General features: G+C 43.1%; 1 protein-coding gene across 1 annotated transcript in view; it reads left to right on the top strand.

The window, feature by feature from the left end:
* Positions 1 to 22,540, top strand: part of ANKRD13A (ankyrin repeat domain 13A) — a 55,480-nt gene that overhangs the window by 9,576 nt on the left and 23,364 nt on the right. Inside the window, exons 4-10 of the mRNA XM_083146328.1 lie at positions 1,051 to 1,096; positions 9,750 to 9,893; positions 11,326 to 11,515; positions 12,122 to 12,188; positions 12,309 to 12,390; positions 13,191 to 13,252; positions 17,526 to 17,656. Of these exons, the coding sequence (XP_083002454.1) occupies positions 1,051 to 1,096; positions 9,750 to 9,893; positions 11,326 to 11,515; positions 12,122 to 12,188; positions 12,309 to 12,390; positions 13,191 to 13,252; positions 17,526 to 17,656 (722 nt within the window). The remainder of the gene's footprint in view (positions 1 to 1,050; positions 1,097 to 9,749; positions 9,894 to 11,325; positions 11,516 to 12,121; positions 12,189 to 12,308; positions 12,391 to 13,190; positions 13,253 to 17,525; positions 17,657 to 22,540) is intronic.

Below are 22,540 nucleotides of genomic sequence, written 5' to 3'. Positions count from 1 at the left end.
CCCCACCCGAGTTTCTTTTTTCTTGTGTCCAATGTTAAAAGCACCCCCACTATCAACGCGGTACGCGTCCTCCAACCTTTTCATACCCCCACCATCCACGTCGGCGTGGAGTTGATTTTAGATAGTGTGGCGAGCGGACGCGGAATACATGTAAAGTAATACGCGTCCCCTCGCGCTTCGGGCTCGCTGCGCTCGCCACACTATGTAAAATCAACTCCACGCTGACGTGGATAGTGGGGGTATGAAAAGGTCAGAGGACACGTACCGCCGCCCCTCGCAGGCTTGCTGAGCTCGCCACGCTTCGGGTTGGCGTTTATAGTGGGGGTGCATTTAACATTGTAAGCACCCATTAGGGTGCTTATACAATTAAAAATCGTATAGGGGGACCATTTAACATTGAAAAAACCCATTAGGGTGCTTATACAATTTAAAATCACATCGCATCGCATGCGGGTATATGGCGATACAATGCATAAGATGCCATATGACTGAATATCGTGGGCGCCGTGCTAGGAAACAAGTACCGAAATCTTTGCCTGGGATAGGCCTTGCTGATGTAGTATACCTACGCTGTGGCTAGTTGACATGCTTGGTCTTGCCATGGGGTATGACTTCTGACTCGAAACTGTCTTCCACAACTTCACCTTCACCAGAGTTTGGCTGTGTCTTAAGCCTCTTAAACAGCTGTTTCTGGTTCAGTGACTGTTTCAACCTACATGTGAAAAGGATGATCATTATCACTTGTTTGGTATAAATGGTTAATCATACTCCCAATTATAATCCTACAAAGTCCTTAAATTTGTGGAAGGGTAACTAGAAGAATTGATGCTGTTTTGAAGGCAAAATGCTGGTTACACCAAATATTGAATTGATTTTTCTTCTGTTCATTCACTTTTCGTTTTAATTGATAAAATAGACTATTAACACTTCTATTTTATTTAAAGCATTTTTACACACCTGCTTCAAATGTTTGCACAGAATTGTGTGGGTGCATATGTGTGTGCACATTTATCCCCTTAATGTTGCATGTTCTTTTTCTACTTGCGATAGGCATCTGATTTTTATGTGGAAATGAAGTGGGAGTTTACGAGCTGGGGTGAGTTGAAACCTTCTTTTTTACTAGGAGTCCTAAGCATAATAATAGAATATGTAAATGTATTACAGGAGGATATCAAACAATTGTACTTAGCCTGGGTACACATCAGACTTTTTTTTTTTTTTTAAACTATATCCTGATTCCTATGGATTGGGTCTTTAACAATTGTTCACATCATCAAGTGTTTATCTACTATCTCATGCTCCCCTGAGTCATTCATATCATCTTCAGGTTATTTCTCTATGCAGCTCAATCTAATGATATTGCCAATGACTTACAGCACATTGCACAGTGTGTATGCATTACCTGCATTATTACCTGATAGATCGTTAATGCTCCAATGAACTAACTATGCACAATCTATTGTTAGGTTATTCTGGGAGTATAGGGGAAATCCTTGACTAATTTGCATTGCTTGAGCATCATCTGATGTATACCCAGCATAACAAAGTGCTTCAATAATTACTTTGTGTCCATGGTATGTCTTTTTAGAGGCCAATTCATTGCATATTTGCTCTCAAATGTAGCACTAAGGGACTTCAGTAGCTGTTGCGATTCCTCCATTCCTGCTTCAACCCCCATAGGTTTCTACAGGGGGATGCAAAGCTGCCAGATTTACCAAGTTCATTCCATAGATTGGCCCCCTCAGCTCTCTCTCTCTCTCTCTGAGGAGGGGTACGGCAGCCCGTTGTAGGCTACACTTCGCATAGTTAGATCTCGGCAGTGGCTGCCGTGTGTAGAGCAGCCAGCATGACTGTGGCATGCACAGGTCCCCCGGCAGCACTCCAAACACATCAGTGACAGGCTCCACTGTTAGAGTCAGATATTTGCTAAAATAGCACCCAGGTCTTATTGCATATGCTGTTCTTGAGAAATGGTCCCCTAATTGTGTAGGTCTTACCCTTTAGCCTCCTGTGTACAGTATATAGAGAGACGCTTTCTGTGATCTGCAAATAAATGTTCCAAGAATCCATTGTTTATCCCCTGCTTATGACAATTGTAGCCACTGCAATCTCTTTATCACTACAAGGGATGTGTGTTAAGGGACTATGTTGTAGATTTATCATCATTTTAATGTTCCTTAAGCAACCAGAGTGCGTTATCCTCCCCCGTCTGAGATATGTGTCCCACCCATAACGGATGTTGGCTGGGTTTCCAACCTTCTAATGTTTCGTACCGCTTGCTTGGTCTCGCTTGCTGGTCTCCAGCGTCTTTATTAAAACAGCACTTTTTTTTTTTCATTTGAATACATCAAAGACCAGCAAGCAGGCGGAGCATTAGAAGGCTGCAGAACCGCAGTGCCAGAAAAATGTGGCGAGGGGGCTGTACAAGGAAGGAATAGCGTATATTCCCCTGATTGCTGCTTCTTACACCTACCCCTATATGACAGGAATCTGGGGCTTGCAGTTCTTCCAGTGTGCAAGTATAAGGTGAACATAATAGCTCCTTGGAACATATATGCCAGGGCACAGAATACACTCCACAGTTTCCTGTCTCCGCCCCTGTTATCCTACACTGTAAATACATTATAAACATGATGTTTTCTAAAGCTTTCCTTATTAGGGAGAGGACATTTTAGAATACAGCCTCCTGATGTGTTGGTCCTATCCTACATACTGGGCCATATTCAATGAGAAAAATTCACTGTGTTTTATGGCGAGTTTGTGCTATTTTCGCATTGGAAGGAGCATTTTGCTCTCCAAAAGTGAACCACCCTATTCAATGTGATATTTTCGCCGTCTTTCTAAGTGATTTTCGCCGTGTCTCTCCGTGTAGCAATTCTCCATCTTTTCATGGAGAACTGGAATGTGAACTTATAAACTAAAAGGTTTTTTTTTTTTAATTTTGGTGTAAAAAAATCAGGATTTTTTTTCTGTGAAGGGGCATGTTATTTTTATTCATGTGCTTATAGCACATGAATATATATTTAACCCCTTACCGCCGCAGCCTGTTTTTGCCTTCCTGACAGAGCCCTTTTTTTCAAATCTGACATGTATCACTTTATGTGGGGATAACTTTTTATTGCTTTTACTTATCCCAGTGATTTTGAGATTGTTTTCTCGTGACACATTGTACTTTAAGTTAGTGGTAAATTTTGGTCGATACAGTCTGTGTTTTTTTGTGAAAAATACCAAAATGTCGTAAAAAAATTGAAAAATTTGCAAAATGTTAAATTTACTGCTTGTGAGACAAATAATCATACCACTCAAAATAGTTAATAACTAACAAAGATCATATGTCTACTTTATGTTGCCATCATTATTTCAACCTCCTTTTAATTTTTTTGGACACTAGGAGGCTTAAAATATGAATAGCAAATTCTCAAATTTTCATGAAAATTTCAAACACTGATTTTTTTTAGGGACCAGTTCAGTTCTGATGTGATTTTGAGGGACTTGTATGTGAGACACCCCCATAAATGATGCCATTTCAAAAACTGCACCCCTCACAGTATTCAAAACAGCATTTTGGAAGTTTGTTAACCCTTTAGGTGTTTCACAGGAATTAAAACAAAGTGTAGGTGAAATTTCAAAATTTCATTTTTTTTGCAGATTTTCAATTTTAATACATTTTTCTAAGGAACACAGTAGATTTTACTAGAGAAATGTGACTAAAAATTGATTCCCCCAATTCTTTTGTTTTCATAAATATCCTATATGTGGCCCTAGTGTGCACGTTGACCAAACCACAGGCTTCATAATAGAAGGAGCACCTACTTGATTTTGGAGCCTCCTTTTTATGAGATTATTTTTAGGCACCATGTAGGTTTCTAGGCACCATAAGATGCTAAAAGTTAGGAACCCCCCCACAAGTGACCCCATTTTGCAAACTACACCCCTCAGGGAATTCATCTAGGGGTATAGTGTACATTTCAAACCCCCAGGGGTTTCACCAATTTTGGTACAACTGGGCTGTGAAAATGAAAAATTACATTTTTTTACACAAAAATGCAGTTCTGGCTCAAAATTTTTCATTTTCACAAGAAATGAAGGAGACAAAGCACCCCAAAATCTGTGCCGCAATTTCTCCCGAGTACGGCAATGCCTCATATGTGACCAAAAAATACCATTTGGGTGCATGGCAGGACTCAGAAGGGAAGGAGTGATATTTGGATTTTGCAGCACAGATTCTGGTGGAATGAATGGTGGGTGCTATGTCGCATTAGCAAGACCCCCGAAGCACGGTGAAATGATGAACCTAATAATCCATAGATGTGTGGTATATTTTAAAACACTCCTTCATACATAGGCCGGGTTTGTCGGGGCAAGTTTCACAGTGGAAAATAGTTTGCTTTCTTATTCCCTTTTTATAGCAAACTTTGCACCTTTTTTGTGTCCTGCCCTTTTTTCCAGTGGAGGGGATTTCGTTAAGAAAATGCTGCCCTGATACAATACGGGGGCCAGTACTAGAAGTACTGGGGCCAGTACTAGAAGTACTGGGGCCCTCTGCCTGCTGGTTCCCAAATATTAGGCCCTTTATGACTTACTCTTGAAAGTGCATAAATGTCCCCGTCTGGCTGGTAGAACGGAATAGTACGTAAGCGTTATACAGTGCCATCTGGATGATATACAAGGCCAGCTTCTTATACCATATTTTTGTTTTCCGCAGGGCACTGTACGGCTTCAGTACCTGATCTGAAAGATCCACTCCGCCCATGTACTTATTGTAATCTAGGATACAAATCGGTTTTGAGGTGTGGGTACTGGTACCTCGTACAGGGACGGAGGTGGTACTGTCTCCGTGAATTGTTGTCAGTATAAGGACATCCCTCTTGTCCTTATATTTGACCAACAACATATTTTCGGTGGCTTGTGCCCTGCTTTCACCCTTTCTCAGTAATTGGGCAACGTGCGTTTTTGGGAGGCCTCTTTGGTTCTTGCGCACAGTACCGCAAGCTGCTGTACCTCTTGAACCAAGGGCCTTAAACAGGGGGATGCTGGTGTAAAAGTTATCCACATAGAGGTGATAACCCTTATCCAGGAAGGGGTGCACTAAATCCCAGACAATCTTTCCACTAACACCTACGAGGGAGGGGGGGCATTCTGGCGGTTCAATTCTTGTGTCCTTCCCTTCATATACCCTAAACCTGTGGGTGTACCCTGAGGTACTTTCGCACAGCTTATACATTTTTATGCCATAGCTTGCCCTCTTATTGGGAAGGTACTGGCGGAATTTAACCCTTCCTTTAAAATGTATAAGTGACTCGTCTACACAAATGAATTTTTCGGGGATGTACATCTCAGCAAATTTGGCGCTGAAATGATCAATGACCGGCCTGACTTTGAATAGCCGGTCAAAGGTGGGATCATCTCTGGGTGGGCACTGTGCATTATCGTTGTAATGCAAAAATTTAAGGATCGTCTCAAAACGAGTCCGGGTCATGGCCATACGATGAAGTGGGGTGCTGTACAGAACATATGTACTCCAATATTGCCTAATTTCTGGCTTTTTAACTATGCCCATATGTAACACCAGACCCCAAAACGTCATCATCTCTACTGCATCTACAGGAGTCCACCTAGCAAATGATGACGTGGGGTTTTGGGCAATAAACTGCTGGGCATATAAATTACTTTGGTCCACCATTAAATTTATAAAATCATCAGAGAAAACGACTTTGAAAAAGTCAATTTCTTTGAGGCCTGTAGTATCAAATTGGATTCCTGGGTTGGCCAAAAACTCAGGAACCTGGGGCTCAAAATTGTCTGGTGGTGGGGTCCATACGGGATCAATCATTTGGGGGGGGGTCTCAGCTGCTCTACGGGGGCGTCTTTGAGGGGGTCCCTCATCACTAGAGGAGGAAGAGGAGCTTAAGACGAATGCAAATTCATCGCTTACTTCACTGGCTGTGTCAGTGTCAGAGGCAATAAGGGCATATGCCTCCTCCGCTGAAAACAGTCTTTGGGATGATTGGGACATTTTTATTATTTTTGTGTTTGTGTAAGTGTAGTGTTTCAACACGTGTATAGTGTAGGGGGGGTACAAACTTTATTTCAACACCCCCCGTGTTGAAATAAAGTTTGTACCCCCCCTACACTAACACTTACACGTGTTAAAGCACTACATACACACTATATACGTATGTAGTGTGTATGTAGTGCTTTAACACGTGTAAGTGCACTTAAGGGGCAGCAGCTTTTGGTACAACCTTGAAGGGGTTAAAAGAAAAAAAAAAAAGCTCCTGCGCCAAAAATTGAGCACAGATGTTGGTCAGTAACGTCCGTCACTGATCAGCGCTCAGCGGCCACAGGACACCCACAAAATCACGTGGGTGTAAAAAAAATTTAAAAAAAGACCCCACAGCACCCTCCAAAAAAATTTTTTTTTTTAAAAACTGCTGATGAGTCAAAGGCAACAGGAGTTTGATCCAAAAAAAAAAAAATTAGATCAACCCTGTGCCAAAAATGATGATCAGTGATGTACGTCCCTGATCAGCGCTCAGCGGCCACAGGACACCCACAAAATCACCGTGGGTGTAAAAATTTTTTTTAAAAAAGACCCCACAGCACCCTCCAAAAAAAAAAAAAACTGCTGATCAGTGATGCAACACTGATTAGCAGTGAGGGGCAGCAGGCACACAACTTTTGGTGCAACCTGACGGGGTATATATAAAAAAACAAAAACCTGCACCCCAAAAAAGTTGCTGATCAGTTAATTTATACTGATCAGCACAAAAGGGGGGCAGCAGAGACAAAATTATATTACACAATATTATATTATATGACACAATGACGCTGCAGCAGCAGCAGCACAACAAGCAGCAGCACAACAAGCAGGAAGCACCAACAACCAGGAAGCACCAGCAGCAGGCAGCACGGATGCCACCACACCACAACGCTGATCAGGTCAGTATAAGAGGACAGTTGGGCACGGAGACCGCTCTGCACGCTGTTCCTGACCGGAATGGCGGCTGCAGGGCTGTCTCCGTTATTTCCTCTGAGGTGTAATGGCTGTGATTGGTCCGTCGGTCCGACGGACCAATCACAGCCTTGGGGGCAGGTGGGGTGACCACCAGTGACCCCTTTACACCCGGTGGTGATTGGTGCTGTACTTAACAGCACCAATCACCACCGATCCCTGTGTTACCGAGCGCCGTTATTCGCCGGTACACAGAAAACGCTGCAATTGGCTGTTCACATTTGAACAGCCAATCACAGCGATCGCTGATGGGGGGGGCATCGCTGCCCCCCCTGGGCCACGAGGGAAGATGTCTGCTGTCAGGGACAGCAGCCATCGTCCCTCTGTCACCGCGTCTATAGACGCGGTGACACTTTAAAGTCATGACGTACATTTATGCCATGCGTCGGGAAGTACATCCCGACCATGACGTAAATGTACGTCAAATGTCGGGAAGGGGTTAATAAAAAAAAAAAAAAAAATATATATATATATATATATATATATATATATATATATATATATATATATATATATATATATATATATATATATATATATATATATATATTTATTATTATTATTTACACAGAGCAGCCAGCAGGGGGCCGGAGCTCTCGAGCCGCTCATTAGATATTCATATATTCACTGCACCCGATCATTACATATGCACGATCGGGTGCAGTGAATACTGGGTCCCCCGCTGGCTATAGGGGGGGGCAGCTTGTGCTGCCTGGGTCCCTGGGAGCCCTCCTCCCCTCCACATATGTTCTGGGGCAGCCAGGAAGACTTTAATCTCCCTGGCTGCCACCGTCCCCCAGCTCCCTGCCGCGGACGCTCGTCCGCTGCAGGGGTTAAGACTCGCCGCATTGCATAGTGGGAGCAGGAGTGGCAGCGAGCCCTCCGAAACAGGGCGAGTGCATGGTGAGAGAAAAAAATCTCTCGCCATGCACGGCGAATTTTTCTCATTGAATATGGCCCACTGTAGAGTAGGTTATACATTTTATGAAGTGTTTCCTCAATCCTCATAGCACAATTTCTGATTTCTCCTACGTATCTACCTTCTTCAGCCACAGTTCTCTATCAGGTTACTGCTGTGCACTGCTGCGTTAGTAGGTTGTTTGATGGGCAGTCTGCATTGCATCTATTATACCAGATTTCATACCCCTCTGTCTCACACTGTGTACTTCTACAATACAATTTTATATTGTTGCTAACCTACCTAATTGGTAAAAAAAGATTATTTTATCGATTTAAAGGATCATCATTAAGGCAAACTAGATAATTCCAGAACTGTTTCAGAGAGGTTTATGCAGATGTCTTTATAAGCCATTACTGTAGCCCATCTCTGTGCTTCAGGTTCCTCGAGACTCTGCTAGTGTCAGGTGTAGGTTTTTTTTGTAATGTGTCTTAAGGCCCCTCTATATTAGGCCAACTTGTCTGAAGAACAAGTCGGACCTGATTTCCTCGACAGCTCCCCGGGGGGGCTCAAATATGATTAGGTACTTGATGTGAAGTTTTGCATGTGATAAATTGCAGAGAACCGGTAACTGGTTTGGGGGGGGGGGGGGGGGCAGAGAGCCAGGCTGCAGGATAATTAATAAAAAAAAATACAAATGAATGGGCAGCCACTGATTGGCTGAGAGAGCTCTCAGCCAAACAGTGACTGCCAGTTCATTTGTATGTGGCTGTTTGGTTTGTTTGTTGGATTGTTTTAATTCGCCTGATGCCCAGCTCTCTCTGCTTGCCTCTCTGCGTTCTCCCCTGCCTGGATCTTGGGGTCCCCCCTCCACATGTTATGCGATACAGCTGCACATAAGTTTAATCTTACTTGTTGCCCGTCTGACCTCCAATCCGATGCCCACGGGACCGCTTATCGGATCCTATCTCATACACATGCGATTTGGGCTGTGAAATTTCATGACCCAATCCACTGGAATCGGATGTAATTGGGCCTAAATCGCATAGTCTATTGTGGGCTTTTAGGCCCAACACTGTGCAGCAAGGTTGCACAGTATGTTGTATTTGTTCATTGGATGTGTAAAGGCGGGCATATATCGCTACCTGGAGGGGTTCAGATTTCGGATGCGCAAGCATGTCCGACCTCCGATCCGATGCACACGGGACCGCACATCAAAATCAAATGCAGTTTGAAACACATGCAATTTGGGCCAGTTTCACCCCGACTTCTCGGTCTGATCCATCGGAATCTGGTGAAGTTGGCCCAAATCGTATAAATGTCTGGGGTCTATTGTATATCTGAGTGTAACTGGGTCTCTGAATATCTATATAAAGTACTACAATGTGTCAGCTGCAGCTTTTTTGCATTACTACTTCTGCTGTGCTCTATACACAAATGTTCAAGTGTTGCTGTGTACACACGGTGAGATTTGACATTAGATTTTAACTATATAGTCAAAATCGCATACAGATCGCACAGGTTTTATAACTTGCGATCCCGATGCGCGCTCCCGTGACAGCACAAATCGAAACCCAGATAGACAGAGCAGCAATGACTGTATAGTGCAAATCTAATGCAGATTGTATGAATTGTATGAATTGTATGTAAAGAGTACAGAGTTGGCAAAGATTACATAGCATCTTAAGTTGAAGAGCAAGGGAATCTCACCGTGTGTACACAGCATTTACTGTTTATCAGAAATCTGCAGTGTCCTCCTGGTGATCCCGGTCATGTCATGTCATGTCTTAGTGGTATGAAAAGTGAGAAACTTATACATATATTACTCTCTTGCAGTTCCATTGTTGTCAAGGGTGTGCCCCAGTGATGTCTGCCGTATATGGAAAAGTGGTGCCAAGCTTCGAGTTGATGCCACCTTGCTAGGCTTTGAGAATATGAGCTGGATCCGAGGGAAGCATAGCTTTATATTTAAAGAAGAAGGTGAATAATCGTTTCACTGTATGAGTTCAAATGTGGCATAATTATAATGTACTCCAGGAGAATTCAATATTTGAAATAAACTTCTGTGTAGTGGGCACAGAGGGCAAATGCTTTACCAGTTTATGCAAGGGTACACTCATTGGGAAAGCATTCAGTACAGATAGTTTTAGATTGGTATGAATTAAATGTGTATATGTGGACTGTTAGTGTACTAAATCTACAAAAAAAACACTTTTTCATTTTTTTTTTCCAAACGTATTTTTACCGTACATCTGATAATGGGCCAGATGTACTAAGCTTCAAAAGTGATAAAATGGAGAGTGATAAACAGCCAGCTCCTACCTACCATGTTACATACTGTGTTTGAAACATGTCAGGCAGGAGCTGATTGGCTGGCTGTTGATCACTATACATTTTATCACTTTTGAAGCTTAGTGCTTCTGGCCCAATATATTCTGCATGTTCAGTCGATCCGTTCTCCCTATTTAGGGGGGTATTCAATCTAGGATCATGGCTGTCGATCCCTGCCGACAGCCGTGATCCTGGCCCGTTTGCGGTCAGCCTGACAGCTGAACGACAGGCGGGATTCAATGTCCCGCCTGCCGATCGGCGCAAAGGGGGCGTGGCCGCGAAAACGGCCATGGATTGTCGATCTGCAGCCGGGATCGCGACAATCCACGGCCGTTATCAGCAGAACGGGCCTGCCAGCTTCTGAAGTCGGGCCCGTTCTGCTGTGATCCCGCTTCAATGCTGTCGCTAAAGACAGCATTGAATAGGGAGCCGCCGCTATTTCCCACGTCGGAAATAGCGGCGACACATTGAATACCCCCTTAATGTCAGTCACACATGTTGAGGCACGATACGTCACTAGGTCAACCCTGCTTAGGTCGACCACTGAAGGTTAATAACGGGAAGTTCAACAGTCATAAGGTCGACATGAGTGTTCCACTTTTTTTTTTTAGCCAACGTGCTGACAGGCGTTATTCGTGCACTACGGCGTGGAGAATATAATTGTGTGCCAAGCGCAGCGAGGCATGGGAGGGGACGCAGTACACTTTGACGGTGTCAACTATGTCAACACAGGGCGAAAAACTGAAAGGGGTGTTGACCTTCTGTCTGTCGACCTTCTCATTGTCGAACTAATGCTTGTGTCAACCTTCCAACCCTGTCGACCTTAGCCATTTTGACCTATTTCAGTGGTAGGCCCAATGCATTGGATGCAGTGTAGCATTATCACCCATTCTAAGATGTAATGTCACCTAGAAAAATTATTTTATTTTATTTCTGGTTTATTGCTTATAATAAAGCAGAAATCCGGTTTCAGGGCTGATGAATCATTCTAGATAAAGACATTTTGCTTGTTGAAGAGCTTCTTAAATCTAATTTACCAGTCAATGCTATGTAGAAATAAATGGATTTCCAATGTCCACAGATAACTGGGCTGAGCTGATGGAGATAAACCATGATGACAAGACGGTCACAAAGGAGCGCTTTGACATCTCCCAGGAGATAGAGGGAATCTCTTTGGATTCCATGCAGCCAGCAGATCGGGAAGTCAGCAAGAGGCTCACATCTCCCGTTATCAACACTTCCTTGGATACGACCTCCATTGCATTTGAAAGGTATTTCCAGCAAAAGGGTAGCAATATTCTGTCACGCGTGTGTCATTGGTCGTATCAGGGCCACACAGTGTACGATGGACACCAATTTAGCACCATAGGAATTGGCACGTAGTGTGTATACAGTGGCAGAATCAGTATAAAAATACGTGGCGAGGCTTCATATATTGGTACTGGGTCTTAACTTTTGTACCCAGATTTGTGACCTAAGGTACATGTACTACTAGCCCTAGTTGGTGATGCACCAAAGATTCGGATTTAATGAAAAATATACTGATGTAGCTAAAGGTGCCCATACACAGTGCGATGATCGCACCCGTTATGGGCTGGATCGCATTGCAACGCATTGTGATGCGATCAGAAGGCAGTACAAAAAGTATGTGCAGCACAGACTTCTTGTACTGTGCGATGAGATGCCCGTGGGAGCGCGCATCGCGCAAACGCACCGTGTATGGGCACCTCAAATCGCAAAGTCTGTGGCTTTGAAAAAAAGGCTTTTTGGCATGATTTGAGCAGAGGTGAAAGTGGGCACATGTATTGCCATTATCTTTGTAAAACAGGGCATTATGGGTGTTTGTGGCTGATTTTTACTACTTGTACATCTTTCAGAACGAAGTCTGGTTTTTGGGGCTGGAGGACTGATAAAGCAGAAGCTGTGAATAATTATGAAGCAAAAGTAGGTGTTAGGAGGAGTCTGTATTCAGTATTTACACCAGCATTTTGTGTTCCGTTATTCTGTGATATCTGAATTACTTCCGGTGCATAAATAGCTTGTTTATTCTTTTCCATCCCCAAGGTTTATTCTGCAAATAATGTTAATGTTGTGACTAAAACGCGGACTGAACATTTGACAGAAGATGAAAAGTCTCGGTATAAAGGTAATTATGAGCAGTTTTATATTTATTATATGGTTATTTGTCGCGTTCAAATGCATTTTGCTTTCAGCAAGGCTGGGGAACGCTTGATTATGGATTGAAGGTTAGGGCTGGCACCTAAATTAAACTGTAGCTTTAAAAGTAAACTTGTCGTCCCCCCCATACAACCTCAGAATTCCAGTGTTCTAAATTGTATGTGTATGTATAATATATATATATTTACATGTATGTAATTTTTTTTTATTAACATTTTTAGTTTAATGTCTGTGTGCTGCTTCAGCAATACACATCTGCTGCAGCGGTGTGAGCTGGATCATCTTGCTGAATTCAGCTGCATCAGAATCCCCAGAGCACTCTGGCCTACTGTGTACACCAGTCGTTCTCTAACTAAATAGTTGGCTCCAAGACCCTTTCTGACAGCAAATAATATTACACAGTGGCTGACCTGGGAGAGTCTGGGATGACAGGGGGTAACAGGGAATGGCAAATAAATCACAACGTCCTTACCTTGACATCCATGCATTATAACACGTCTGGTAAGCTGCAAAGTTGGATGAGACTACGTTTTTTGGAGTACATTTAGGTGTGTTTTTTTTTTCCTGTGTGAGTCTTGGATGAAAACCAAACCTGTGGGTGGCTGTGTGCCTGTGCTGGTAGTATTGCATTTGTTGAGAGTGCCACTTTGAATGTTTCCAAATCTTTTTAATTTTTTGGTTGTATAGTCTGGTTATAAATGTGTTCTAAGGAAATTAATGTCAGACCAGAGGACACCTATTTCTAATGTTCTTATTGTGTTTCTTTAGCTGACAGGAACTTCTTGGAGTCCTTATTGGGCACTGTGGAGCACCAATTTGGAGCCCAAGGTGTAAGTGTGTTTTTCTTCTAATATTGACTGCCCAATATAAGTTTCTATAAATATCTGCAGTGTATCAATACTGTATGTAATTGTGGAATGTTATTTGCTGGGGAGGTGCATAGAAGCTCAGGTGTAGATACGCAAGTCAAACCAAATTGTTCCTATAATTCAACTACAACCAATACCCCTTCCACTCCTGCCTAAATTCCCGGGTTGGGCCGGGATTTCAACCCTAGCTAGCAGGGTTGCTCCCAGGCCCTTTGCAGACTACATACCTGGCTTTGTCGCTGGCCGCAGTGCTGAAAGTGGGTGATTCACACTCTGTGCCACTGAGGAAGCAGTCGGTGAGTGCTGGGGATAAAGTGTGCCTCCCCCCCCCCCCCCCCTCCCCTTTCGGCAGGAAGGAGGAGGGACGGTCCTGGTGCCTGGAGGCAGTCCCCGGTGTCCACATGAATCGCGTCCGTGTAGGGGTGGGACGGGTAGCCTGTAGGAGGCGGGTGGTCCGACCAATCTCAGGCACTCGCACAACTTCCCCCCGCAGCCCACTCACAGCTCCTAGCCAATCCCAGGCCGGCCGAGCCAGCATCATCAACTCACCCTGCCTCTACTCTCCCCCTCACACCAGAAAATGCAGGGACTGGGCTGGTGTGAAAGGGGCCAACCCGGTAATGTCCCTGCATGATCCCTGGACTGTATTCCTGGGTAAGTCCCTGCATTTTCTGGTGTGAAAGGGGTATTAGATAGTGAGCGTCTGCTTTGAAAATACAGGTGATCAATGAGAACAACTTGGGAGACCGATATGAAGATGACAAGTTTTCTAGTGCTATCTAAACAACTCTTAGGAGATCATTACATTACAAATGATGGGGCATATTTGTCAAGAGTCTTGTCAAAATGTACCATTTAGCTTATCAAACGTTGTATAATTCAAATGTGTCTACAACCCTCCACTTTAGAAGAGGCAATGAAATTATCTAAGAACTATTTTAAATTGGTTTAACCCCTTCCCGACATTTGACGTACATTTACGTCATGGTCGGGAAGTACTTCCCGACACATGGCATAAATGTACGTCATGGATTTAAACTGTCACCGCGTCTATAGACGCGGTGACAGTTTGGAGATGTCTGCTGTCCCTGACAGCAGACATCCCCCCTCGCCGCCCAGGGGGGGCAGGGGTGCCCCCCCCCGGTCGGCGATCGCTGCGATTGGCTGTTCAAAAGTGAACAGCCAATTGCAGCGTTTTCTGTGTTACCGGCGGCTAAGCCGCTCGGTAACACAGAGATCAGTGGTGATCGGTGCTGTTAAGTACAGCACCGATCACCACCGAGCGGCAGCCCGCCCTCCCGGCAGCCCGCCCTCCCACCCGGCAGCCTCCCTCCCACCCGGCAGCCTCCCTCCCACCCAGCCAGCAGCCGCAGCGCCAGCCCCCCTCCCACCCCCCCGCCAGCAGCAGCATTTATTTTTATGAACTATATGAACTTTTTATGAAATATATATATATATATATATATATATATATATATATATATATATATATATATATATATATATATATATATATATATATATATATATATATACATACACATACAGTGATCGGTGCTGTTAAGTACAGCACCGATCGCCAGCCCCCACCCGGCAGCCCGCCCTCCCACCCAGCCAGCAGCCGCAGCGCCAGCCCCCCTCCCACCCCCCCGCCAGCAGCAGCATTTATTTTTATGAACTATATGAACTTTTTATGAAAAATATATATATATATATATATATATATATATATATATACACACACACAGTGATCGGTGCTGTTAAGTACAGCACCGATCGCCAGCCCCCCCCCCCCACCCGGCAGCCCGCCCTCCCACCCGGCAGCCCGCCCTCCCACCCAGCCAGCAGCCGCAGCGCCAGCCCCCCTCCCACCCCCCCGCCAGCAGCAGCATTTATTTTTATGAACTATATGAACTTTTTATGAAATATATATGTATGTATGTATGTATGTATGTATGTATGTGTGTGTATGTGTGTGTGTGTATATATGTATATGTATATATATATATATATATATATATATATATATATATATATATATATATATATATATATATATATATATATATATATATATATATATATATATACACACACACACACACACACACACACACACACACACACACACACACACACACACACACACACACACACACACACACACACAGTGATCGGTGCTGTTAAGTACAGCACCGATCGCCAGCCCCCCCTCCCACCCGGCAGCCCCCCCTCCCACCCACCCGGCTGCCGCAGCGCCAGCACCCCTCCCACCCCCCCACCAGCCGCAGCGCCAGCCCCCCTCCCAAAGCTGGTGAGCAAAATGGGGTCACATGTGGGGGGGGTTCCACTGTATTGGTGCTTCGGGGGTCTTGCTAATGCGACATAGCACCCACCATTCATTCCACCACCAAAAATCACTCCTTCCCTTCTGAGTCCTGCCATGCACCCAAATGGTATTTTTGGGTCACATATGAGGCATTGCCGTACTCGGGAGAAATTGGGGCACAGATTTTGGGGTGCTCTGTCTCCTTCATTCCTTGCGAAAATGAAAAATTTTGAGCCAGAACTGCATTTTTGTGTAAAAAATTACATTTTTTTACACAAAAATGCAGATCTGGCTCAAAATTTTTCATTTTCACAAGGAATGAAGGAGACAAAGCACCCCAAAATCTGTGCCCCAATTTCTCCCGAGTATGGCAATGCCTCACATGTGACCAAAAAATACCAGTTGGGTGCATGGCAGGACTCAGAAGGGAAGGAGTGATTTTTGGATTTTGCAGCACAGATTCTGGTTGAATGACCCCTGAAGCACCCATACAGTGGAACCCCCCCACAAGTGACCCCATTTTGCAAACTACACCCTTCAGGGAATTCATCAGGGGGTATAGTGTACATTTCAAACCCCCAGGGGTTTCACCAATTTTGATACAACTGAGCTGTGAAAATGAAAAATTAATTTTTTTCATTTTCACAGCCCAGTTGTATCAAAATTGGTGAAACCCCTGGGGGTTTGAAATGTACACTATACCCCTAAATGAATTCCCTGAAGGGTGTAGTTTGCAAAATGGGGTGACTTGTGGGGGAGGTTCCTAACTTTTAGCACTTATGGTGCCTAGAAACCTACATGGTGCCTAAAAAAAAATCTCATAAAAAGGAGGCTCCAAAATCAAGTAGGTGCTCCTTCTATTATGAAGCCTGTGGTTTGGTCAACGTGCACACTAGGGCCACGTATAGGATATTTATGAAAACAAAAGAATTGGGGGAATCAATTTTGCGGTCACATTTCTCTAGTAAAATCTACTGTATTCGTTAGAAAAATGTATTAAAATTGAAACTCTGCAAAAAAAAAGAAATTTTGAAATTTCACCTACACTTTGTTTTAATTCCTGTGAAACACATAAAGGGTTAACAAACTTCCAAAATGCTTTTTTGAATACTGTGAGGGGTGCAGTTTTTGAAATGGCATCATTTATGGGGGTGTCTCACATACAAGTCCCTCAAAGTCACATCAGAACTGAACTGGTCCCTAAAAAAATCAGTGTTTGAAATTTTCTTGAAAATTTGAGAATTTGCTATTCATATTTGAAGCCTCCTAGTGTCCAAAAAAATGAAAAGGAGGTTGAAATAATGATTGCAACATAAAGTAGACATATGGTCTTTGTTAGTTATTAACTATTTTGAGTGGTATGTTTATTTGTCTCACAAGCAGAAAATGTGACATTTTGCAAATTGCAAAATTTTCCATTTTTTCACGACATTTTGGTATTTTTCACAAAAAAACACAGACTGTATCGACCCAAATTTACCACTAACTTGAAGTGCAATGTGTCACGAGAAAACAATCTCAAAATCACTGGGATAAGTAAAAGCAAAAAAAAGTTATCCCCACATAAAGTGATACATGTCAGATTTGAAAAAAATGGCTCTGTCAGGAACGCAAAAACTGGCTGCGGCGGGAAGGGGTTAAATTCAGTTTGCAGAGTAACCATTTAGGATCCATACTTTTATAACACTAAAAGGATGTCCACCCAAAAAATGAAAATGTAGTTTTTGTATAAAATTTTAGGAATAGAAAGTGTGACACTTTCTGTGCTAACCTCAACTGTCCTGAAAATACTCTAATGCTCCAAGAAAGATCCCTTTGACTGCATGTGTCTGCTTTCAAGATTTCTCCCCATCTGCTTGCAAAGATTATATTAGACTAACGTTATTGTTCTTTGGTGTTTATTAGGACCTTACCACAGAGTTTGCAACAGCCAACAATCCCACAGCTATCACTCAAGAGGAATATTTTAACCCAGATTTTGATCTTAAAAACAGGGATATTGGAAGGCCCAAGGAATTGGCCATCAGGACTCAAAAGTGAGTAAAATCTGTACAGTATATTTTGTGTGTGTAAAGATTGCAGTGTTTCCGAATAAATTACATTTAAAATTCAAATGTTTTATATGGTGTGTGTGTGCTATTTAGCCTTTTCTTACAGGTAGAACTTATCTGTTCAGTCTGGTGATTCCACTTGTAGCCAGAACAATCTCATTATAATTAACAATCCTGGTAGTTGGTAGAAGAGTAGACTACAATACTTTTTCTCCCTATACCAAAGGGAGAATATCCAAGAATATCCTCCACTGTGATTAAATAGTAATTACATTGAATACCAACAACGAATGAAAGAACAAAATTCTATTCACATTAAACACTTTCTTTAAACATTATAAACCATTAGTAAGTAGCTGCCTGAATTCTTGAAATGTACAAACCTCGGCTAAAGTAAATCTCCTCATTCATTGGATCAAAAAGCGGGTAATTGCTTTGCCAAGGGATTTCAGCGATCATTGTTAAGCTGCCACAAACCATGGTTTATCTGGGATTATTTCTCCTGCCTCCAGCAGGCAAAAAAAATCACAGAAAACAGCCCTGGTTTTGAGCGAAAATGTGGCTTATTTTTGTGAAAACACAGGATTCACTGAATATGTGCATTTTTGTAAGTGTGTGTGTGTTTTAACAGCGGGAACTCCCTTCAGTGTCCGCTGTAAAGTAGACCGTTTCCGCTGTAAAGCTTATAGAGGGTGCAGGTGTGGCAGCCATGTTCCTGCGGCGCCATCTTGTAGCGTTTGTTATAGGGTGCCTTACTAATCAGTGTGTGCCCCAGACAGGTAGCCTTACTATTGGGGCATACCTTGTGCTTTTCCCTCAGATACTGCAGTCAGGGTCACAGCTTTAACGCTGCTTTTCTACACTATTCAACATGCAGTGGTAGAGATATCCCTGATTCACCCTAATCTCCATGAGAAGTAAAACTAACTTTGTTGGACTTTGCATGTGATCTGCTGTTCTACAGAATTGTGCAGTTGCTCAGTGACCTGTGCCAAAAATTCTGTACCTCAGCAATTGTCCGCCTTGCGGCTGAAATCCAGGTGCCAGAATCCCAACCCGTGGCCACATCACCAGTATCTGAATCTCAACATAACTGGAAATGCCAACTCTGGAATCCCTATTGTAAGTATGCCAGGGATGGTTAGTGGGGAGGGAGGTTTTTAGTTAGGTTCAGTCACTAGGGTTAGTGTGTGTTTTATTTATTTTTAAGCAGCAGGGAGGGTTAAACTCAAGGTGCCCATACACTGCTGCAATGTCTCGCAGCAGTGTACGGACACCAGATACCCTGCGAGCCACCCGGGACTTTCACAATTTGTTGTGAAGGATCGCATGTGTCCCTGCTTCCCGCCCGCCTCCAGGAGGTAGGTCCCAGGATGGGTGGTCTGAAGGCCAGCAGGTCCGACCACCTACTTGGGTCTGATGCACACGGGACCGGCATCGGACCCGACTGCATGTCAGGGACAGCAGATTTGGTCTGATTTAAGGGCCCGATTGGTCGAAATTGGACCAAATCGGCTCAGTGTATGGGGGCCTTTAGTCTGTAAAAAGGAGGTTAGGGTTAGGCATCTTGAAGGGAGGGTAAGTATACTTACCGAGAACCTGTCCGGATTCTGACCACCGTATGTTTTCTTGCAGGGAATATGACGGCTAAAGTAAAAAAAAAGGTTAACCCGCAAATCATTACTATTACTATGTATTTCACTTGCCCACATTGTAATAGTACATTATTGTGGATTTGGGGGAGCTGTGCAGGGTCTAGTCTAGTGTTGTGCGAACATCCAGGACCTCCTTGTCCATCCTAGTGGAGCTGGCGTGGGCACAGGTTATGGGTCAGTTGGTCTCTTGACTTGCTTGTAGCACTTCAGGAGTAAGAACTACGTCTGTTACCTTGGTGCGCGGTTCTTGGTCACCTGCTCTGAGGAGAGGCGTCTCCCCAATCGCTGTACTAGGCATAAAGGTTTGAAAAAATGTACTCTTATTTAAATGTGTTTTCGAGAATCCATAGCTTTGGGTGAATGTCAGGAGAATAAAGTCATCCCACAGGGTGAGGACTTGCTTAGGTTTATCCACTGCACTTAGATTATGTATCAAAGTGGGAACTGCCTTCCCAGGTTGATGCTTGCGCGTTTATCTAAGCACATGGCTCTTCCTGTTCAGGGTACTGCATCCTTTAAAGACCTGTTAGATAAAAGTTAAAATGTTGTCTTCAAGACCATTTTATAAGCTCTGGGGTCATTATAAACTTTTTTAGAATCGACTTGCATGTATCGAGCCGTGGAGTCTTCGGCCAACAAAATTGAGTGCCTTTACAACGATTCTTCAAAGAACGATTTTTAACTTGGTGGAATAGCTTCATGGTGCAGCTGAATGTGTGTTAGGCTATGCAAGATGGCACTCAGGTAGCATCCAGAAATTCAGCTATGGCTATTTGGCTCCATGTTTGGACTGCGGTTCCAGAACCAAAAGTTCCTTGGATGCTCTTCTGTTTGATTGGGACGTTCTTTTTTGACCCTACCTTTCTTACCCAGGTTACTGAAGGAAAAAACACTTTTCATCAAATGGCTGTCCCTAATCAGCGTGCTCTGTTTCCAAGCTTTTTGCTTCTGTTTTCGTGACAGAGCATTCACTAAACTCAGGGGCCACTTTTTTTTTTTCCCTCGAAAGCAGGTTGGCATCAAGGGGAAGCTTTGCTGTTGCCAACTGTCACTTAGGAGGTATAAGGAAAAGAACATGCAACCAAAATTGCATGTCCTTACCAAGAGGCGCTGCTGTGCTTAGTATATAGACAATAAATCATGATTTTGCTACAATAGCCAGTTTATTAAAAGTTTTTTAGCAGCATACACATAAGAAAATTTTATGAAGTGCACTTCAATTCACAGTAATAATATAACATACAAGACATACAACATAAAACATACAGAGGTTTCTATTTAGCAAATGGCTGGTATGAGGCTGAATATAGGCTTCCTCAACTGAGGAAGCCGCCGAGAGTTTATACAAGCGGAGAAACGCGTCTTGTGGTTGCACTGATTTATACCAGCAATTACCGCCCGGAGAAACGCTGTAAGGACTCTAATTAATAACGCATCTGTGACTGTGGACACCTCCCCCATACAAACTGGCCGGAGAAGCACCTCTGGTAAACAGAGGGAGGACATTGATTCTTCACCCCAATCATAGAGGATTGACATCCCAGGGGAACACCATCTTATTGCCACCAATGATGACCTTATAAAGTGTGCGGGACTGGTAAATATACTATATGCCCTATGAATATAATATAATATTCTCATGCCTATATGATCCAAGCCTATATTCAGCCTCATACCAGCCATTTGCTAAATAGAAGCCTCTGTATGTTTTATGTTGTATGTTATATTATTATTACTGTGAATTGCAGTGTACTTCATAAAATTTTTCTTATGTGTATGCTGCTAAAAAACTTTTAATAAACTGGCTATTGTAACAAAATCATGATTTATTGTCTATATACTAAGCACAGCAGCGCCTCTTGGTAAGGACATGCAATTTTGGTTGCATGTTCTTTTCCTTATACATTCTGTCTAAATTGGAGTGCGGCTCACAACCTCCAACTAGAGGCGGCAGCTGTGCCTAGGGAAAAAAGGTGTCCTTGTTATAATTTTTATAAGTATATTACGTAGAACCAGCGCTCCTGGTAACCTAGGTTACAAAATCCATTTGTCACTCAGGAGCCAAGACTCTGCCCCAGTATTCTCTTCAGTCGGAAGACGGTTGCTCTGGTTTAAAGACCTGGAGTTTCCTGCAGACACCTGGATGCAGGCCTCATTTCATCAACCTCAGGGAACGCCACCAGGGCAGATCGATTGTCAGATTGGGCTAGATGGAACAAAATCCTGGTAATGGATGAGAGCAAATGACAGTTGACTATTTGCTTTGAAATGCTGGAAAACCGCCAAACTGCCTTTCAGATACTACCAATCTGACAATCGATCTGTAGATGTATGGTTTGATATCTCCACTGGTATAGAAACTGTTCCTTGTTCAGAAACTGAACAGTTTATTCAGGCATTACACTAGGTTGCCAGTAGATAATTTTCTGATGAAATATCTTAGCTCAGTGATCCACAGCATTTAGGCCAATAAATATATTGCCTCAGTGGACATCAGGGACATATATCTTCACTTTTTTATTTGGACAGGTAGTCTTTATTTCCTCCAGTTTGCAGTCTGTTCCGATCACTACTTATTCCAGGCATTACCATTCGGAGTAAGGAAGGCTTTGCAAGTTTTCACCTCAATCCTATTGATGGGAAGTTTACTGCACAAAGAAGGTATTGTGGTCATACCTTATTTAGAGGGTCTACTTGTCAAACCATATTCAGAGAAAAAAGGGAGGGAAAGCTGTAATTTACATGGTGTTCCTCAGGATAATAAAATTAAACTTTTATTGAAATGATGAAGACTGCAAAATATAAAAGCAACAATGTGATTTATTAATAGAAAAAGTAGTAATTAGGTGGCAGGCTGGCAGTGTACTGTGTAATAATATTTAGGTACTTTAATAAAGGTTGAAAACCGTATGGCAGTGGTTCCCAAATGTTTTCAAATCACGGCACCCTACAGCATCAGAATTTCTTTCATGACACCCCTAGGTCAAAAGATTTAGTACTTGTGTAGTTTCACGGCGCCACTAGATCACATCTGATTTTGCATGCGATTTACTATCCAGTTCATAACCCCACTATGCACTAGGGCGTGGAGTTGATTTTATATAGTGTGGCGAGCGGACACGGAATGTATTCCACGGAATTGCATGCAATGTGATATCGGGAGTCGCTGTGAAACAACACAAGTAGTGTAATCCGTGTCCCCTCGCGGGGCTCA

This window comes from Crinia signifera, chromosome 1 (assembly GCF_055691185.1).
Source record: "Crinia signifera chromosome 1, ASM5569118v1, whole genome shotgun sequence".
NCBI lineage: Eukaryota > Metazoa > Chordata > Amphibia > Anura > Myobatrachidae > Crinia > Crinia signifera.
Note: the sequence above shows the minus strand (reverse complement) of the source record. Positions and strands in the feature narration are given on the sequence as shown.